Below are 17785 nucleotides of genomic sequence, written 5' to 3'. Positions count from 1 at the left end.
GACCGGGGACTTGCCTTGCTATAATTATCGCTTTAGGATTCGCTCTATTTTTGAGACGCTCAATGCAATAACTCACCCTGTATTCAGTTTGTTGAAGCCGAGCCTTTAAAATTGTGGAGGGTGTTACGATACAAAGTTGAATAGATAAGGCGTAATATAGAACAACTCTTGTAACGACAAAAATCTTAAAGGTTGGTCACACTATAGACGCGTTTAGTGTTAATAGAAAACGTCGGCATCCAAAGCGAAATCAAACTATTTCGGTTGCTGAAAGTCAAAATATTTTTTTAACTTTGACGCTAAAAAAATTGCCGTTAAGGCTGGCAACGCGTTATAGGTGAATTGGGTGACGCTTGCGCTTAACACCTAGTGTAAAAAGATGTTTTGTACCTTGCAACAATAAATTATTAATACATTCATACAACATGTTACTTTACTTACTGCTCCCCAATAAAGGGTGGGGGTCACTGGCCGAATTACAATATATAATATCGGCATGAAGGAAGGGCAACATGACTTAGCCTAACGGTATGATGGTACCAAAAGGTGAAAAAAACAAATGCACTTTGCGTTGGTAATAGCCTTTCTCATACAGTAATTGCTTTACTTACACTCAAAAATAAAAATAAGTATATACACAAGCAGGGGCGCCCGCAGAAAATTTTCCAGGGGTGGGCAATCTGGGGCGTAACCAGAAAATAAAAAAGGGGCGGCCTGAATTTTCAACTTAGGGAATTCCCCTATTTTTCGTCAGACGTTAATGAATAATGACGTCATAAAACAGTGAAAGTATGACTTCATAGAATGGTGATTGCAAGACGTGAGAAAAAAGATAATCAGAAACAGCCAAATACGTCCAGCAAAAGCGACCACGTGCGTCGTCGACAATCCTGTCAGGCGCCAGCTGCGAAATCGCGGTGTGCAATCGATAACTTCGGGCAAAAAAACAAACCAAGACCGTGTGATTAATTGTGGTAGAATCACACATAATTGGACTATCAGCAGCGCAGTTTTTAAGTTCCATGAACGGAACGAGCGTTAAATTACAAGCACGTCTTTCGCCACCTGCAACACTAAACAAAGAAGGTTTTTTCCGGGTGTTATTAGATTAACGCAACATCTGCGCCGAGCTGTGTACCAAGTCAGTTAAATTACAAGCTGCGGTTGGGGGGAAATAAGTTGTGTCCATTGCACACTTAGCACGTGGTCTTAGAGTATGCTTAAAGAGCATAATTTTGCGTTTATCATCATTACTTAAAAATGGAGACTTTGAAACGCGCACGACAGTCACCATTATACCTCCTTTTAAGAATCTGCTTCAGTTAAACAAATGTCGATGTTACACCAACATCGGATATTAGCGCGAAAAAAAGAAAAAAGGTTTGGCTTAGCGTTGTCGAATACACACTTGCTAATCAGTCAACCTAAACAAATAACGAAAGAGAAAAACATTCAGCGTTTACGGTCAACCAAACAAAAGACGAAAAACGGCGATTTGCGCTCGATTTTGGTTTCGCATTAGATTAGATCAGCGTTTCTCAACCGGTGCGCCGCGGCGTACTGGTGCGCCAAGGCTGCTAGGTGCGCCGCGAGCAAAATGAAAAAACACTTCGAAATAAGTCCAAATTTAATCGGATTAAGACTTAAATGGACAAAATAACGTTTTTAGTCTCAAAGGCTGGTAGTCCCTTTAAAGATATGCAACTATAAAACCCATATAATAAAAAATACAAGTAATTTAAGAGAAATATAGGTACACCTCAAAAATTTCGCGCTCGCTTCTCTTGTAAGGTGCGCCGCCACGTTTTCACACGTCTCTAGGTGCGCCCCCAAGTAAAAAAGGTTAAGAAACACTGGATTAGATTAAGACGCGTGACCCAATTACTTAAAAAGCTCGCCGCTTCGAACAGTTTGTTAAGCCATGACAAAAACGAACAAAAAACGATAATATCACTTACAAAAAGGGGGTAAGAACTCCCGCCCCCTGGATACGCCACTGGGGGCAATAGATAATGTATAATATTTATAATCTTCATAAGTAATACATATTACACTTATAAATAATACTAATAATCGCATTTTGAAATTCCAGGGGGGCAAGTGCCCCCCCCCCCCTTGTCCCCCCGTGCGGGCGCCCATGTTCACAAGACGAACATCTTGGCACTGGTCTATAGTTTAAATATAGACAAAAGATCTTGCGAAAAATATACCAAATGAAATCCTGTATAAAATTGATATAGAAATAGGTACTAAATTAATAATTTATAACTTTTGGCGAAACTGAAAAAAATCATTATGACTTAAAATTTCCAACAGAATGTTTCGTTTTATTAAAAAAAATACGTTGGATATTCTTTAACGGCTTTAATGCCGTTGATGCGATTTAGGTTATAGGATATAGCCGCAGTAAGTCAAGCAAGGCATTTGTCGTGAAGCCATAGATAACTATTCCGTTCATAATATTGTAATGAAGGCAATATTTTTCTACACCAAATCCGTTTTATAGAAGACAAAAATTTCTTTTATGATTCAAGTCACAGCTTCCGATTTAAAAATAGGTCAAAACACGATCTGAATAACATAAACATTAAACAACCTTTTACTCAAAACCTAACATGCTTTAAATCGCGTGGTGTGTCCATTGTGTATACCAGGTTTTCCACTTTTCAAAAATGTCTAACAATGTTGACTTGAAAGAGCTGCCAGGGCCTTATGGCTTACCAGTGCTAGGCTCTTTAGCAAGCCTTGGAGCCTTCAAAGAGCAAATGCTGATGAAATGGGCAGAAGAAAACTATGGCGAGGTGTATCGAGTTTCGTTTGGCACGACGCCGACGCTGGTAATACAGGGGTAAGTTTGTTAAACAACGTTTGCTAAACGCGAAAATTATATGTAATAATAATGTAACTGCTACGCGCAGTTACGAGGCTGTTCACGAGGCGATCGTTGAAAAGGCGAGCACCTTTTCCGGCAGACTTCCGGCACAAGTTCTAACCAATGCCAGGAACGACAAGGGATTGTTCTTTAAACAATACGACGACCTGTGGAAGAAGTGGCGTTCTTTTGCTTGTACAGGCCTACGCGACGTTTGGGAGAGTAAGTTAAATTTATGTGTGGTGTTGCTTTATGCAAAAGTTGTAAATATCTTGATGTCTGAAGTAACGGTTCTAAATTTTTTGATGGATAAATGCGCAATGTTGTAATGATTCAAGTCAACGGCTTGACTTATCTGCACTTAATTCAACGTTTTCAAATTACTTGACATACGGTACGCAAAATGACTTGACTTGAATTACGTTTTTAGGACAAATGACTTGACTTGGACTTTAGTCACTGAGACAAATGACTTAAATTGAAATAATTCGTTTTCTTTAAAATTATGCAGCAAATCATATGATGTTTTAGTTTAAAAATAAAGTTTAAGCCTTAAAAAATACTAAAACATAGCAGGAAAATGAAAAATAGCATCATGCTATGTTTCATGCACTGCTTGCCAAGTTATTGCTTCCGCTGTTGCACCCAAACTGGTATTTTAGTGTGTAAAGTCCGTGAGCTGACCATTTGTTAGACATTGGAATAAACCGCATGCTTGTGGACTTTAGCAACGCTGGTTGGAAATACTGACATGACGTGTGCTACAGTCATGAAAGTTTAAGCATACTCACGACGGTGGCCGAAGATTAGAACTCAATCTAAATCAATTATAACCCTGTTCGGGATTTCGATTTACCTTTTAAAATAGCCATTTCTAACAAAGCGACAAAATTACCTGTTAAGCAAAGAAATAAATTTTAGTTCAGTGAAAACGCAACCCATAGAGTTAAAAGAATATGAAAACAACAGGAGGAATAAAAAACAAATTGTTTGAAAAATCGTGATGTTAAAACTAGAAACTCATATTGGGCTTTTGTTTTACGCGCACATGACCTGGTAAAGTAGAATATGCACAAACTCCGATGCTTGTTCTGTGGCTGTTCATGACAAGCTTGTCAATTATTTGACTCTTTATACCCCGTTACAAGTTGTCTACAACTTGTGTTCTAAAACCTTAAGTCAATGACTGACTTAGGTCTATTGAAGTGATATTTTCAAATGACTTGACTTGACCTAAATATTTAGTGCGAAATGACTTGACTTGACTTGACTTAATGCTTTTTGACAAATGACATGATTAAACTAAAATCATTGTGTCAAATAACGTGGGTTATTACCTGTTAGATTAAGCTTTTCCATTAATATTTTTTAAATAAAATCAGGTTATTTATCTTAAGCATCAATAAAAATATAAAAGCCATAATATTTGATAAAAGCGACATTTCGCAATTTACAGACGTTTCAGCAATAACTCATGCCATAATCAGTGTAAACATCAAGTTTGATTTTTTAAGTTTGAAGACTTGATTTTTATGGCATGAGTTATTGCTGAAACGTCTGTAAATTTCGAAATATCGCTTTTATCAAATATTATGGCTTTTATATTTTTATTGAAGTTACTAAAAAAAACGTGTATTGTGTTCCAAAGTTTATCTTAAGCGTTTTTGTTATTTTAAGTTGGATATAGCACATAAAAGAGTTTACCAATTTCAAGTGGTTAACTTTTATTGTTATGCTAATGACTGGGCTTAAAATTGACGTGTCCGAAAATGACTTGACTAAGACTTGAAGTCATTTTTTCAAATAAATAATATTTTTGTAAAAGGCTTAACTTGGACTCAAGTTATTAGTTAGGTATCGTGAGGTCAATAGTAATAGCGGACAACTTTTGTTCTGCTTTCGGTTTAGCGGCCGAGCGTGGTATCGTAATCGAGTCAAACTACCTGAAAGATTCACTCAGCAAGTTGGAGGGAGAAAATGACATTAACCACCTGATATTGATGACAATGGGAAACGCTGTATTGCAGGTATGTATTACATAGGCCAAATTAATCAACGCGTTATTGATTCTTGCTGTAATGCATTTGCCAGCATTGTTTTACGCTTCAAGTAGAATGACCATTTAGTAAATTAATGCTTAATTATGACAATAATATTTTTTACGTGAATATTTAAGTTCACTTTAAACAAGTTTCGGGTGTTTTCAATAATAAGTGGAGTCAACGCAACAGCATTATTAATTTACAGACCTGTTTTTCACGTCGATTTGACGTCGATGACAAGGAGTTAGAGCATCTCGTTAACATGACGTATAAAGGCCTGCGTGACCCAAAATTTAAATTTATACTTTTCTTACCCTGGCTCGGTCACATCGATAAATTCAGAAGGTAATGGTATAATTGTTTTAGCTAAACAATGATTTAGCTCCTTGACATAAAACCTTGCATAAAGATCTATGGGTTAGTATAATTCTAACTATTTGTCAGTTAAACTAAAGTGTGTAGGGCACAACCACTCAAAGTATTGTGTTATAAATATATATATAAATAAGTTACTTAATCTTTCAAGTCATTTATTTTGTTAACCCTATTTGTTAGTTGTTAAATTGAGATATTCCATGTATTGCCGAGTTCCTTTAACATGTCTTAAAGTTCATGTTTGAACTTAAATTCAGTTATCTTGATGAAGTGATAGAACAACGACATCACGTGGTGAAAACTCTGCTAAAACTGGTGGATGAGCGAAACGCCGATAGCTGCGAATCCCCTGATATGTCAACTTATTTCAGCAAAGGTTATTCAAATATTTTTGTTACTTAATTTGTAGTTATAGAAAATTCACTGCACGCAAATGCCTTAAATAGCACTTAAACAGTTTTTGTTTCACGGGAATTGTTTCTTTCTATGGGGAATAGGGGTTTTATTACACATACATAAATTATTTCACGCTGCCGAATTATGATACGAATTACAACGTGTCTTTCTTGTTTCGTTGTTTGTTAACATAAATAAATGTATCGTGAATTTCAATTCCTAACCTAATTGTTACAGGCGCTAAATGTTTTTTTAAAATTAAATTAACCAATTTATTTCTAGCTTTTCCACAAGCAACCGAAGATGAGAGGGAATCATTTGCGATTTTGCTGGAAGATTTTATATTTGCCGGAAGTTCAACCACTGCGGATGCATTTCAGTGGGCGGTTTTATTTTTGGTCAAGAACCCGGAAACAAGGAAGCGCTTGCAAGCCGAACTGGACACAGTTTTGCATGGTGAATCTCATACCTTTTTATTCCAAAATGAGCAAGATGCTTTTTGTTCTTAATCTTCCCGTTCGTTACGAATTCATTGTAGATTTAGGAACATTTCAAGTTACAGCAATAATTTTTGTCATGCTACATGTCGGCGACAAATCTCACTTCAGGCTTGTTTTTTATATCTTTGTTTAATTTTTAACAAGAGATCCACTTTTCTAACGAGAGATCCGCTGATATTGATAAGTTATCCAACAGTGTCGGTTATACAAGTTAAAATTGCCTCTACATGGCTTGTCTTTAAGACAAATTTTAATTATTCGCTTATGATTATATTTTTGGTTTAAAAATATCTTGCCTAACGTTTTGACAATTTCGAAAATATATTCCAGGAAAATAACTTGTCGTAAGGGAAGCTTTATACCTAAATCTTAGGTTTAACAACGTAAATCTTAGTTTAAACGACGGCCCTATTTGCTTTCACTATACTTTGCAACGCCTATGCTGTAATGCTGTTTTGAATCAGATTGCGAGTCACCAGTGCAAGAAGCAATTACAACGAAATTCAGGGAGATTAACTATGCAAGGGCGGTCCTGGAAGAGAGCTTTCGTCTTCGTCCGATCGCCCCGACCAGCCTATTCCATTACACCACCGAAGAGACGAGCCTTAAAGGTTACAGAGTGCCAAAGGACATGATGGTGTTGCCCAACATTTGGAGCGTCCATCACGACAAGGAGTTCTGGGCACCCGACCCTGAAGCCTTTCGACCGGAACGTCATCTCGACCAATCGGGTCGCTTTCAGGAAACCGGCCACGTGATTCCGTTCAGCATCGGTTGGCGAGATTGTGTCGGTCAGCGAATCGCAAGAACTGAACTGATCGCCCACCTGGTCACCATGTTCTTTCACTTTGATGTCTCAATTGCTACAAGCGACGCTGAAGTTGGCATGAAGGGAGTGTCGACCGCCTTATTAAGTCCGCTACCTTATAAGATTAGTGTAAAATCAAGAAAGTAGGATCCAAAGGTTCTGGATTACCTTGAGTAAAATCTTACAATAGGAGGGTATGATTTTTTGAGACCAAGATCACAGATATATAAACTTATTTTTAACAGTATGTTAGGGTGATATTCATGTATATAAAGATGGCCAATAGAAAACATTACCTTGAATTTGTTTTAAAGTGAATTGTTGACAAATCTTTATTATTGTTGAAGTCAACTGTTGATGATCATTTAAATTGTTTTCTGTAGGAAAACTGTTGGTGGCGTGTTTTCCAATAATTGTGCAATATATGCGCTACATTAAACGGAATTTGTCTTTTTAAAAGAATAAAACAACTTTACAGTAAAAATATTTTATTAGTACACTATTAATCTCTTTCATAAAATTAATAAAAAAATGTACATTACCTTACAAGGTAAATAGCCTAGTAATTCCTCAAAAATATTGGTCAATTCAAATATAAAAAACATTGGGACTGTGAAGATATTAATACAGAGACGTGTGAGCAATAATTCAACTAAAAAAATCACATGTAAATTTTAAGATAAATAGCTCAATTTTATAATAAAATGGTTAATGAAAACAACTAATTTTAACCCAAGTCATTTGACTTAAGTTTTTACTCAAGTCTCAGAAAAGTCATTTGTTAATAAGACTGGAAAGTGATTTGTTTAAAGATTTAAGTAGTAATTTTACCAAAACGTCTGAAGTCTTTACAACACTGTTAAGAAACATTCTTAAAAGCTCCAAAATTAATGTTATCTATGGGTCAATGTATAAAAGGGTAGAATATGCATGCCGTAAAAGCAAACCAGTGTACAAACTTTACATCAACAAACTCACAACTAAGTTTTATCATTTTTAGCGTGATGTAAATCGCTTTCTGCATGGAACACGTTGCAATAAAACGTGATGTGTTTTTTATTGGGCAAGTATGCCAATAAGAGTGTAAACAGCATAAACCATAAGAAAAATTGGTGATTTTTAGAATTTTTGCATATATTAATTCGAAAGGTTAATAAACAAGAAACACATGTCTGCAAATGTGACCAATCAGGGGCAGTTTATTTATATAACCATCAAATGCAAATATAAATAATTAACCAAAAAAGGTTAAACGTTCGCCAAACTACTTGTATCCTATTTTCAGGATTTCTTATTTAACTTTGTACAACACAGAACTTAAAAGAAAATCTAAATCTTTCGCAACACATTTTTAAAATATAGTGACCGCTTTTACAATGTTAACGCCAGTTAATAACAACTACAATTTGTCGTCATTGGGAAACAAGGTGCGAAAGAAAATTGATAATCGAAAAAAGCGGAAAATCATTTCTAGCAGACGGATTAGACGGAGTGAAATTATATCAACATAATACGTAAAATTATATCAACATAAGGTTATTTTTTTTATTATGCAGCGAGTAATAATTTAAATGGCGTTCAAGTGAGAGGTAGAATCTCCACATAAATATAAGAAATACCTAAGAAATTGTGCGTTACATATTGGGTGAAACGTTCGATTGATTGTCCATCAACTTTGACAACTTTGACCTTAAAGGTCTCGATAGAAAATCCATAATAGGTCCAGACGCGTTTTGCGGATTGCATAAATGCAAATGGTGCTTTCCTTCCACGTCTATCGTTTCATGGTACTGCAACATTATTTGTTTTATTTTTCTAGAAGGGTTTCTAAGAGCTTTAGCAATAGTTAAATTAAATTATTTTTTAGTGACTATTCTAGAAGGTTTTGTAAAACTTTTACCTCAGCTTCCGTGAATGCTTTCAGTATTCGTTGCACTACTTTTAAATTGGTGTCCGACATTGTGGTTCGCAACATACCTTGCTTCCCTCTGCACAAAACATAACAGGCAATTCCAGCAACGACACCAAAAAAATCAGCATTTACGGGTTAGTGATGTACTGTAAAATTATTTTTACGAAAGTCTTAAAATGCAAAGTAGAACGAATATCAAAGCCCGTGTAGAGAAGTGATAACACAAATTTAATTTGATCGTATATGTTTTGTGCCCTAATATTGAAAACCGACATTTGCACATGGGCTGTCCGTTGTCTCCTTTTTCCCTCGGGATATTTTGTCGGGCTGTTCTCACTCGGATAAACGGCCAGTTTCGTTTGGCGCAGCACGATACCTTAGGTGCGCGTTTCTAGAGGCATTGTATAGTGTGGGTTTGGATAGCGAACGCGGAATAAAGCGGACGTGCTTTATACTCGCTTGTGTATCTGGTTATATTCGTCTTCGTGAGAAAGTCAAACCTTATCCTTAGCAGGTACTTTGGGGATCGTGTCCCAAAATAGTTTGTGACAGCTATCTATGATATTGTTATTCGTTCAAATAGGCTTTCATATGGGTTTTACGTCTACCTACAACCTCGGGATATTACCGTGCAGTGCTTAAAGTAAAATATCGTGCCTGTAAAAAGTTTACTCACAAAATATGCAAAACCTCAGCTTCAATATTTCCAATAAATGCGAGTCCAATTTCTGGAGTCATGGACATAGGATGCCTCATTTTGTGTCGCGGATCACGATTGAAGGAATATGTTCCTTAAAGTAAACATTTGTTTTAGGTAACAACCAGTCGAGTACGCTTCTAAATGTTTGTAAAATTAGGGTGGTTAATTTGCCGATTTTAGTTCAACCAGCTGCGTTTGTTAACAAACAATCACAAAGAAATGTTCAAATGACCAACCATTTTTTAACTGGGTTGTTCCTCTTTGAAGCAAGATATCTGCAGCCTTGTCCGTTAATGAAACATTTGCAGAAATCAACCTTTATACCATATAAGTAAATGTTATATTTTAGCAATAAACAATACATGAGTTACTATTAATTATAAGATTTTAACGACAAATTTACTTCTGTTTTGCATGTTCATAATCATAGCCAGCAAAATATTTATTGGGATCATCCTCAAATGAAAGGTAGGAATCAATAGAATTTCGCAATTGCTGTGGTAGAAGTGTCTGCACAATAAGTAAGTATAAGTTTAATAAATAAGCCAAAAGGTAAAATTTGTTCGAAATCAGGACTTACAGCTTGTCGAGGAAACATTCCTGTTACATCAATTATAATTAATTTGTCCACTTTTTCAGGAAAAGTACCGGAATACTACACAAAAAAGAATTATAAATTAAAGTAGCGATATCAATGAGGAAAATATACCTGTGAAAAGCAAACATGAGAAAAACATAGAGAAAGAAAAAGCAAATGCTTGTTAACAACATATTAAATAGGGCAATTATTTCTGCTCTATCGACCTACCTATCTCTTAAAAATGCTTAGTTAATATTTTTGGACTTTTTTTAGTTGAAGTACTAGGTAAAATGAATGGAAAAAGGTTAAAACAGACCTAACATATATTTTATTAAAATAGGAAATGGGAATAACCCAATCAAGACACAGCCAATACTATTTAATGCATTTGTCCCAATTAAAAACAACTTGAAGCAAAAATAATGTTCGGATGAACCTCATGCGATATTTCAAGCAAATCTGATTTATTTTACCCCCCTGTTTATATTGCTCTAATGAACATATATTAACGTTAAAATATTAAATTGGATAAAATTAAAACTCAATAACAATTTTAAAAAGCTTACTACAGTTTTTGGTAAATATATATTTTTAAATTTATTTTGTTTAACGATTACAGATAAAACTATAGGCTGCCAGGCTTGTCAATCCTTACCAAAATATGATGAACTATGAACCAGTTAGCAACAAAGAAAACAAATACGTGGCAACACAACCTCAAAGTGCATTTTGTAAATCATTTTGACTGGAAATAATTTTCACTGATTTTAAAATAACATGTGAATTTAAAAACAAAATTGCACCTTTTTGTAAGTCAGAATAATCATCCTAATAATTCATTAATCTCAACATATAGACATAAGTTTAACAAAAGTCTTATTAAAGTCTGTAAATGGAATATAAACAGTTCTTACCAATGCTCCAACATTTCCACCTGCATGTAAAGATAATTGTGTTGAAAACTAAAGGTCAAGAATTGGTTGTTCGAATATGTAGTTTATACCATTACACTAACCTAAACTGTGTCCAATGATGCTGAATACTGTCCAGTTGTAATCTGAACAAAAAGCAGTACTGTTGACATGTGAAAAATCACAAAAATTTCACAAATGTTTGCCAGTAAAATGTTTACCAAATGTACAAAATAACTCACATTTTACCACCCTTTGAAGCATATTTATATAAGTTGGCATATCATATGGCATTCCAACATGCAAGGGTGATGAAGCTCCATGGCCTGGAAAATCCATCATCACATAAAATTTGTCTGCGAAATCAATTAAAATAATATTACTATGAAACACAGTTAACACACAATCCATACTAAAAACTTTAGGCAGTTAACCTTTAGGCAAGAATGGAATAAGTTCATCAAAAGTGTTGCAGTTGTCCAGCCAACCATGCATACAGGCAACAGGAAAATGTGTAGGGTCGCCGTAAGTCTTCCCTGCAATCTTACCCCATGGTACCGGAATTTCAATTTCTTTTGTAATTCCTTTATCATAAAAATAGGAAAAAATGTATAAATCCAGAATGTGTTTACTTTATAAAACCATAACAATGATTTCCAACAAAATTTTTTTTGTTTTCCAACAAAAAAATTTTTTACCTCTTTCTGAGGTTCCAACAAAAGAAATTCCTTCCATTGTTTTAGAAAATCTGTGAGAGGTAAATTTTCCATAAACTTCTAAATATTTGACGAAAATATTTAATGAAAGCTCTTTGTGCTTACTGCTAAATATTCTACACTAATATAAGCAAATCAAATGTAACACCTTTGTATTTAAATTATTTAGATGAAGTACATGTGACATTGTACTGGAATGGAGGATTAATAGACTTAACAAACACACACCACATTTAAAATGAGGATAAAATCTATATGCAAAATAAACAACTCAATGGAAATACGTATGTTTTTGCCGAAATTTAGCAAATAGAACTTATTTTATAGTGGACAAAACCCAGATTTTCCAAAAAATGTACAGTATATATGCCATGCGTTATGTTAAATGTTAATTCACTAGATCCGCAATATTTCATGTCAGATGACATCACTGGTAGGACGTTTGAGCAAGGATTTCATGCAAAAAATATGTGATTTAGTTGGAATGTCATCAAAATTTAGCTTAGCTTTGCATTTAGTACACTACACTGTTTCGAGCTGCCAAGATTATTTTGCCCATAGATTGGAAACTTTGGATTTTGCACGGTGAAGACGATTTGGCAGCTTAAAAATGTGCGGCTGTAAAAATATTTCAGCCAAAACTTACGAGGCTGGAATAACGTTATTTGTAAAATTTTTACTCCTTGAAATTTTTTTTTCGCGGCTGAGCGCTTTTTACGTTAATTTTACACGAAATTCGCAGCTGAGTAGGCAACTGATCGGGGAATAAATCCAATAAATTCCAGGTAAATCCCCCGCAAAGACCCTACTTTTCAACCTTGTGTTTTTACACTTAAAATTTTACTGACCTCTTTGAACTTGTTTTTAGCGGTCGAAAGAAAGCCCGCAGCAATTTGCCTGTTGTCTGGGTTGAATAATGCTGTTTTGTGTTAATGAACTTAAAACAGTTTAAAATTTGTTTTGTAATTGTTTGTTGATACATATAGAAGCAATGCACGAGTCTAACACTAACTTACCTGTGCAAAAATGTCTAGGTAATAGTGATGAGGCACAAAATTGAGGTTCAAAGTCCACCAAGTTATAATTCGGGATTTACCGAAATGAAAGTGATTTTTAGAAACAAATAAAACTCACTATTATTCTAAAAACAAAATTTTATTATTTCTTAAAAGCAGAATGAATCATAAACTGTGTTAAAATAAAAATAATGCAGAACGAATTTTCACAGTAAATAAACAGATTTGGTAAATTCCCCTACCATCACACAGAAGTTGTAACAATAAGGGACTGCCCCTTTTTACACAATTGTCAGGTGTAACCGATCAAAAATGCATTAGGGAAGAAAAAAGTAATGCCGATCTAATTCCATTGCATGCAGACGAACACCTAAGATCGTTATGGAGCTATAGAAAAGTATACTCTCTTGAATTTACTTACATACAATTGATGCATCTAAAACATCAGGGAGTAGACTCGAACTTTATGAACTTGCTTTAAGTCCAATTTTTTTGAACCGTAACCAAAACTGAAAGATTTTGGAAGATTTTAAGGAGCCTAAACGGAAATTAACCGAATACTTTGAAAAAACCTGAGCAAATCCTGTCAATAAGCGGTTCACTCCAGCATGTTACGTCACAACTTTTATTACGGAATAAGGCTATGCCTTGTTCGAAATTTTATGAAAAAAAAATGAATAGACAATAAATAAAATGTTAATAAAAAATAGACAATAAATAAAAAAATTTTAATTTTCTAAATATTTCAATGATAAGCCTCTTCTTGTTTAAATACATCACAATATTGAAAATAAATAGAAGTTACAATTCAAAAAGTGTTATTATCTATACATTTTAGTTGCTTCTCGTTATAGCATTTCATGTCGCTGCTGTCGAAACACATGACTATTATGATACAATATACTTAAGAGACGTAGCATATATACGTGTTTGTGCTGCGCTGTGAACAACAATTCGTGCAGATATTCTGATATTTTTTATTAAGAGTTTGTTGCCATCACATTTAATAGATTTCATAAGTTTCCATATTTTTTCTATTTGAAGTGTCCCCACGGCCCTTTTAGTACTAAAGCAATATTAAAATAGTTTGTCAAGACAGACTATAGCTCAAAACAAAGAGATATAGAGATGCGTTTCAACTTTATCAAATGTACTTTACAAAATGTACGGTATCAATTTGCTTGTTTGACCATTTGTTATCCGATTAAAAGGTCGTATATTTGCACCAACAATCGGGCACACAGAGGTTGTTTAACCGGACTAATATTATGTTGTAAGGGGATATGTAGGAATATTTACGCTTTTATGAAGGGTAATACTAGCAATAGCTTACCGTACGTCATAAGGGTTTATGCAGGGGGGCTTTTGGGGGTACGGACCACCCCATTTTCGTAAGTGACAATATCGGTTTTGTTCGTTTTTGTCAGCATTTAAACTCACCGTCCGAAGCTGCGTGTTTTTTAATGTAATTGGGTCACGCGTCTTAAGCTAATGCGGAACCAAAATCAAACGCAAAACGCCGTTTTTCGTTTCTTGTTTGTTCAACCGTAAACGCAGGATATTTTTTCTCTCGCATTTTCTTATTCGTTCAGGTTGGCTGATTAGGAAGTGTGTGTTCGACAATTAACAACAATAAATCAAGCGGTCTCCGCCTTTTTCTCGCTTATAACGTTGAGTTAGGCGGTGCTGATGTTTCTCGCAGTTTGCCATGTCATAACTTTACGACTATTCTAACTAAGTAAGTGCGAAAAATGTTTGCGCTTCGCGCGAATGACTTTTTTCCGTCCGTTTTGTTTACATTTTAATGCTGCCTTTTGAACAGCGCTGCTTTACCGTTGCGCCGTGGAGGGCTGCCAAGTGTGTCGCGGACAAATGGAAAACGTATTCAAAAATATTGGACATATTTTTTAGTTTCAGCAATGTAATAAAACTTGCAATAAATTTGCATTAAAAAATTATATCCAAAAAAAAATCGCGCTCGCTTCGCTCGCCAGTTGTCGGGTTAACAACACTCATTTTACAACTATTTAAGTGGCGTTTTTATGTTGTGCTAGTCTACTAACACCCTGGAAAACGATCTTCGTTTAGTATTGCAGGTGGCGAAAGACGTGCTTGTGATTTAGCGTAGTCCCGTACAGCGTACATGGATCTACCAAAATCAATCATATATATTTCACGGTCTTGTTTTCGATTTACTTGGTTAACGATTGCACACTAAGCCGTATTATTTGTCATCACAATCGCTATTTTATGACGTCATTAACGTCCGGGGAATTTCCCAAGTTGAAAATTAGGTACCCCCCTTTTTAAATTTCTGGATACGCACCTGGTTTGGAGTAAGACTTTCAGCTTTACGTCACTACGACAATAATGCATCGCAAATACGACATATAAATCTACATAATAAAAGAGAAAGTTTGTGAGATGTGTGTGTGTGTGTGTGTGTGTGTGGCAAGTTGTTCGCCCAGTCATTTTACAATATATTTGTGTTACATCACAATGGAAATGTTACGTGACACTCAATGCGATTTACAACATGGTACAATGTTACCAAGATTGTGTTTAAGCATGTATCCCAAGCCCCAGCGTTAGTTAATTAATTAATATAGGTATTTAGAAGTTTTTGTAGACCCCCGGTTAAGAGCCACTGTTATAAACTATGCTAACAAACTTGTGCAACGTCCCAAGTAAAGACTTAAGTTTAACAATGCCAAATTTAGGCAGAGTTCGCAAAATATCGCGTTTGTTGTCGCAGTAAGTAAAAGATAGTCCAAGTTTAATTTACCTGCCGGAAAATAAAAAAATAACACTAAGTACATTTCCTTTATAAAGTAAAATTTTAATGTTTCCAACTAAGACTATTATATTTAGGAACTTATTGATGCCTGTTTACGCGTAAAATTTAGGTAGAGTTCGCAAATTTACGAAGAATTGAATTTTTATTTTTAAGCCGTTTGCTAGCGATAGTGATTGAGGCCAAAGCCTAATGACTTCTTACAATGTGTTTACCCACGCAATACTTAGCAGAGCTCGCGAAATATTGCGTTTATTGCAGTAGTTAACAGTAAGTATTTGTTTTTTCAATGAGGATTTTTCTCACGTTTGACGCAGTTTAGCACCGGGATTACTTATTTGCTTAAACATGACGCTATCAAGCAAGTCTAAGCAATTGCTGCTGCAACCTAAAGTTTTACGTTTGGGAGTTATTCTCAATTGACAAACGTCACGGGTTTTCGCTACTTAAAAGATTTATTGCATGCTTAGCCGAGTGTTGTGCGCTTTAGTTAACCGACTTCACATCACATGATTTGAAATTTATATTTAGTGACACTCAGTTCAAACGTTTAGGCATAAGCAAATTTTTTATGACATTTAAAAATAGGTTTGCATTATTTATGTCATTTACGAAGATCTTACGAATAACCGGTAAATATTCTATTTAACCTGGGCAACGCCGGGTATTTCGTCTAGTTGTTTATATGTCGCTAGGCTTACGTAGACGTCGAATTTTTTATATTTATTTATTATTTATATATATATATATTTTTAACGAATAGTTCGACGCAAAAAAAGCGTATAACGGAGGATTTTTTTGTGATCGCAAGTTACGAGTTTACTTTGATCTTTTAGCCCAGTGGTCGGCAACCGCCGGTCCGCGAAGGAGTTTGCTACTGGTCCATAGCAGGGTTGCCAAAATAAAATTATGATTTAAACCCGAACTGTACAAAAACACCTTGAAAAAAGTCAAACAATTAAATGTATTTTTATTATTAAAACACATTGACTTTCGTTCGAATATGCTCCATGGTTGATTGGTATTGTCAAAAGTCACAATTAGTATCCAGCTCTCGTGAGGTTTAAAACAACTATTGGACTTTGGCCATATAAGTTAATAAATGCATATACACCCTTGTGCATATTAATTGAAACAAAACGAGATTTTTTATTTGTTATAAACTAAATCACATTTCAAGTCCAGAAAACAGTACGTATCCATATGGCGTACTTGTCATTTTTATTGAATGTTTTAGTGTTATATCAGATGTTATTCGCATATAAAAAAAATGGTCAGTGGTCATGCGCATGGATCAGGATGATGCAATCATTATATCAGCTAATATTGCGTCAGATTTTAGAACGTGGTTATTGTTTCAACTGTGAATTAGTTGAGTTCCAATCGTCGTCCGCGATGGACTTGACACCAAGGAAACGTACGAAAATCGTAACGCTGCACAAACACACAATTAACACGTATCCAGAGATAGCACAAGTGCGATGGTTAAGTTCGCACGTAACAGTTACACAGGATGTTAATTTTTACAGTTTTAATAATTTTCCTTTTGTGATTGTTTGTCTAAAATTTGAATTGTTGCGTAATTAGACCACTGCTGCTTTATTTTGCTATTGCACTGCTCTATTTATCTTCATAAAACGAAGTTCTGTCGTATATATAAAAAATAATCAGTTTATTTGCCTAATAATATGACTTTTTATAACAGAACCAGCTGAAAAATATGACATTTGTAATAGAACCAGCTGACAAAATTTGAATCTCACCACTGTATACAAATGTAATTTAATGGTATATATACTATAAAGCAGTGGTACTCAACCGGGGGTCCGCAAAACGTCTTTAGGGGGTCCACAAAAACTTATAAATATACCATTATTAATTTAATTCACGCTAGTAAATAACTAACGCTTGGTAACATGCTTAATCCCAATCTTGGTAAGTGACAAAATCACAGTGTAACATGTTGTAAATCGCATCGAGTGTGACAGAACACTTCCATTGTGATGTAACACAGTAGATTGTAAAATGGAAGGCAGAGGAATTACAACAGTTTTGTATTTACTGGATTTTGATTTATGCTATCATTCTCAAAGAACGTCTAGCATTGTCAAAAACAGTACCACGCATTTTAAGACTTGCTTCGGCGATTCAGCAGCAGAAATC

At 34.9% G+C, this 17785-nt stretch overlaps 2 protein-coding genes across 2 annotated transcripts; one reads left to right on the top strand and one right to left on the bottom strand.

Annotated features, from left to right (window-relative positions):
* The first annotated feature begins 2672 nt into the window (after positions 1 to 2672).
* LOC146161212 (cytochrome P450 2E1-like) lies at positions 2673 to 7140 on the top strand. Its single transcript, XM_083385110.1, has 7 exons — positions 2673 to 2848; positions 2919 to 3094; positions 4781 to 4899; positions 5120 to 5259; positions 5547 to 5665; positions 5968 to 6141; positions 6650 to 7140. Exons 1-7 carry the CDS (start codon positions 2673 to 2675, stop codon positions 7138 to 7140), a joined length of 1395 nt encoding a protein of 464 aa, XP_083241236.1.
* Positions 7141 to 7605: 465 nt separating this feature from the next.
* LOC146161211 (serine hydrolase-like protein) lies at positions 7606 to 11844 on the bottom strand. Its single transcript, XM_083385109.1, has 11 exons — positions 11795 to 11844; positions 11531 to 11680; positions 11339 to 11452; positions 11201 to 11242; positions 11100 to 11119; positions 10186 to 10260; positions 10009 to 10115; positions 9842 to 9921; positions 9582 to 9696; positions 8894 to 8981; positions 7606 to 8783 (listed from the first exon to the last, which is right to left on the bottom strand). The coding sequence occupies exons 1-11, from the start codon at positions 11829 to 11831 to the stop codon at positions 8628 to 8630; spliced, it is 984 nt and encodes a 327-aa protein (XP_083241235.1). The 5' UTR covers positions 11832 to 11844; the 3' UTR covers positions 7606 to 8627.
* Positions 11845 to 17785: the final 5941 nt, after the last annotated feature.

Source organism: Ascidiella aspersa, chromosome 3, assembly GCF_963924565.1.
Source record: "Ascidiella aspersa chromosome 3, kaAscAspe10.2, whole genome shotgun sequence".
NCBI lineage: Eukaryota > Metazoa > Chordata > Ascidiacea > Phlebobranchia > Ascidiidae > Ascidiella > Ascidiella aspersa.
This window is presented reverse-complemented; position numbering and strand designations above follow the sequence as displayed.

Bases quoted from the DNA above. Each gene is read 5' to 3' on its own strand.
- LOC146161212 (XM_083385110.1), top strand. From the start codon at position 2,673: ATGTCTAACAATGTTGACTTGAAAGAGCTGCCAGGGCCTTATGGCTTA. The intron at 5,260-5,546 runs GTAATGGTATAA...ACTTAAATTCAG, and splicing joins CACATCGATAAATTCAGAAG to TTATCTTGATGAAGTGATAG. The intron at 5,666-5,967 runs GTTATTCAAATA...ATTTATTTCTAG, and splicing joins GTCAACTTATTTCAGCAAAG to CTTTTCCACAAGCAACCGAA.
- LOC146161211 (XM_083385109.1), bottom strand. From the start codon at position 11,831: ATGGAAGGAATTTCTTTTGTTGGAACCTCAGAAAGAG. The intron at 11,453-11,530 runs GTTAACTGCCTA...TTGATTTCGCAG, and splicing joins TATTCCATTCTTGCCTAAAG to ACAAATTTTATGTGATGATG. The intron at 10,116-10,185 runs GTAAGTCCTGAT...CTTATTGTGCAG, and splicing joins GAATGTTTCCTCGACAAGCT to ACACTTCTACCACAGCAATT.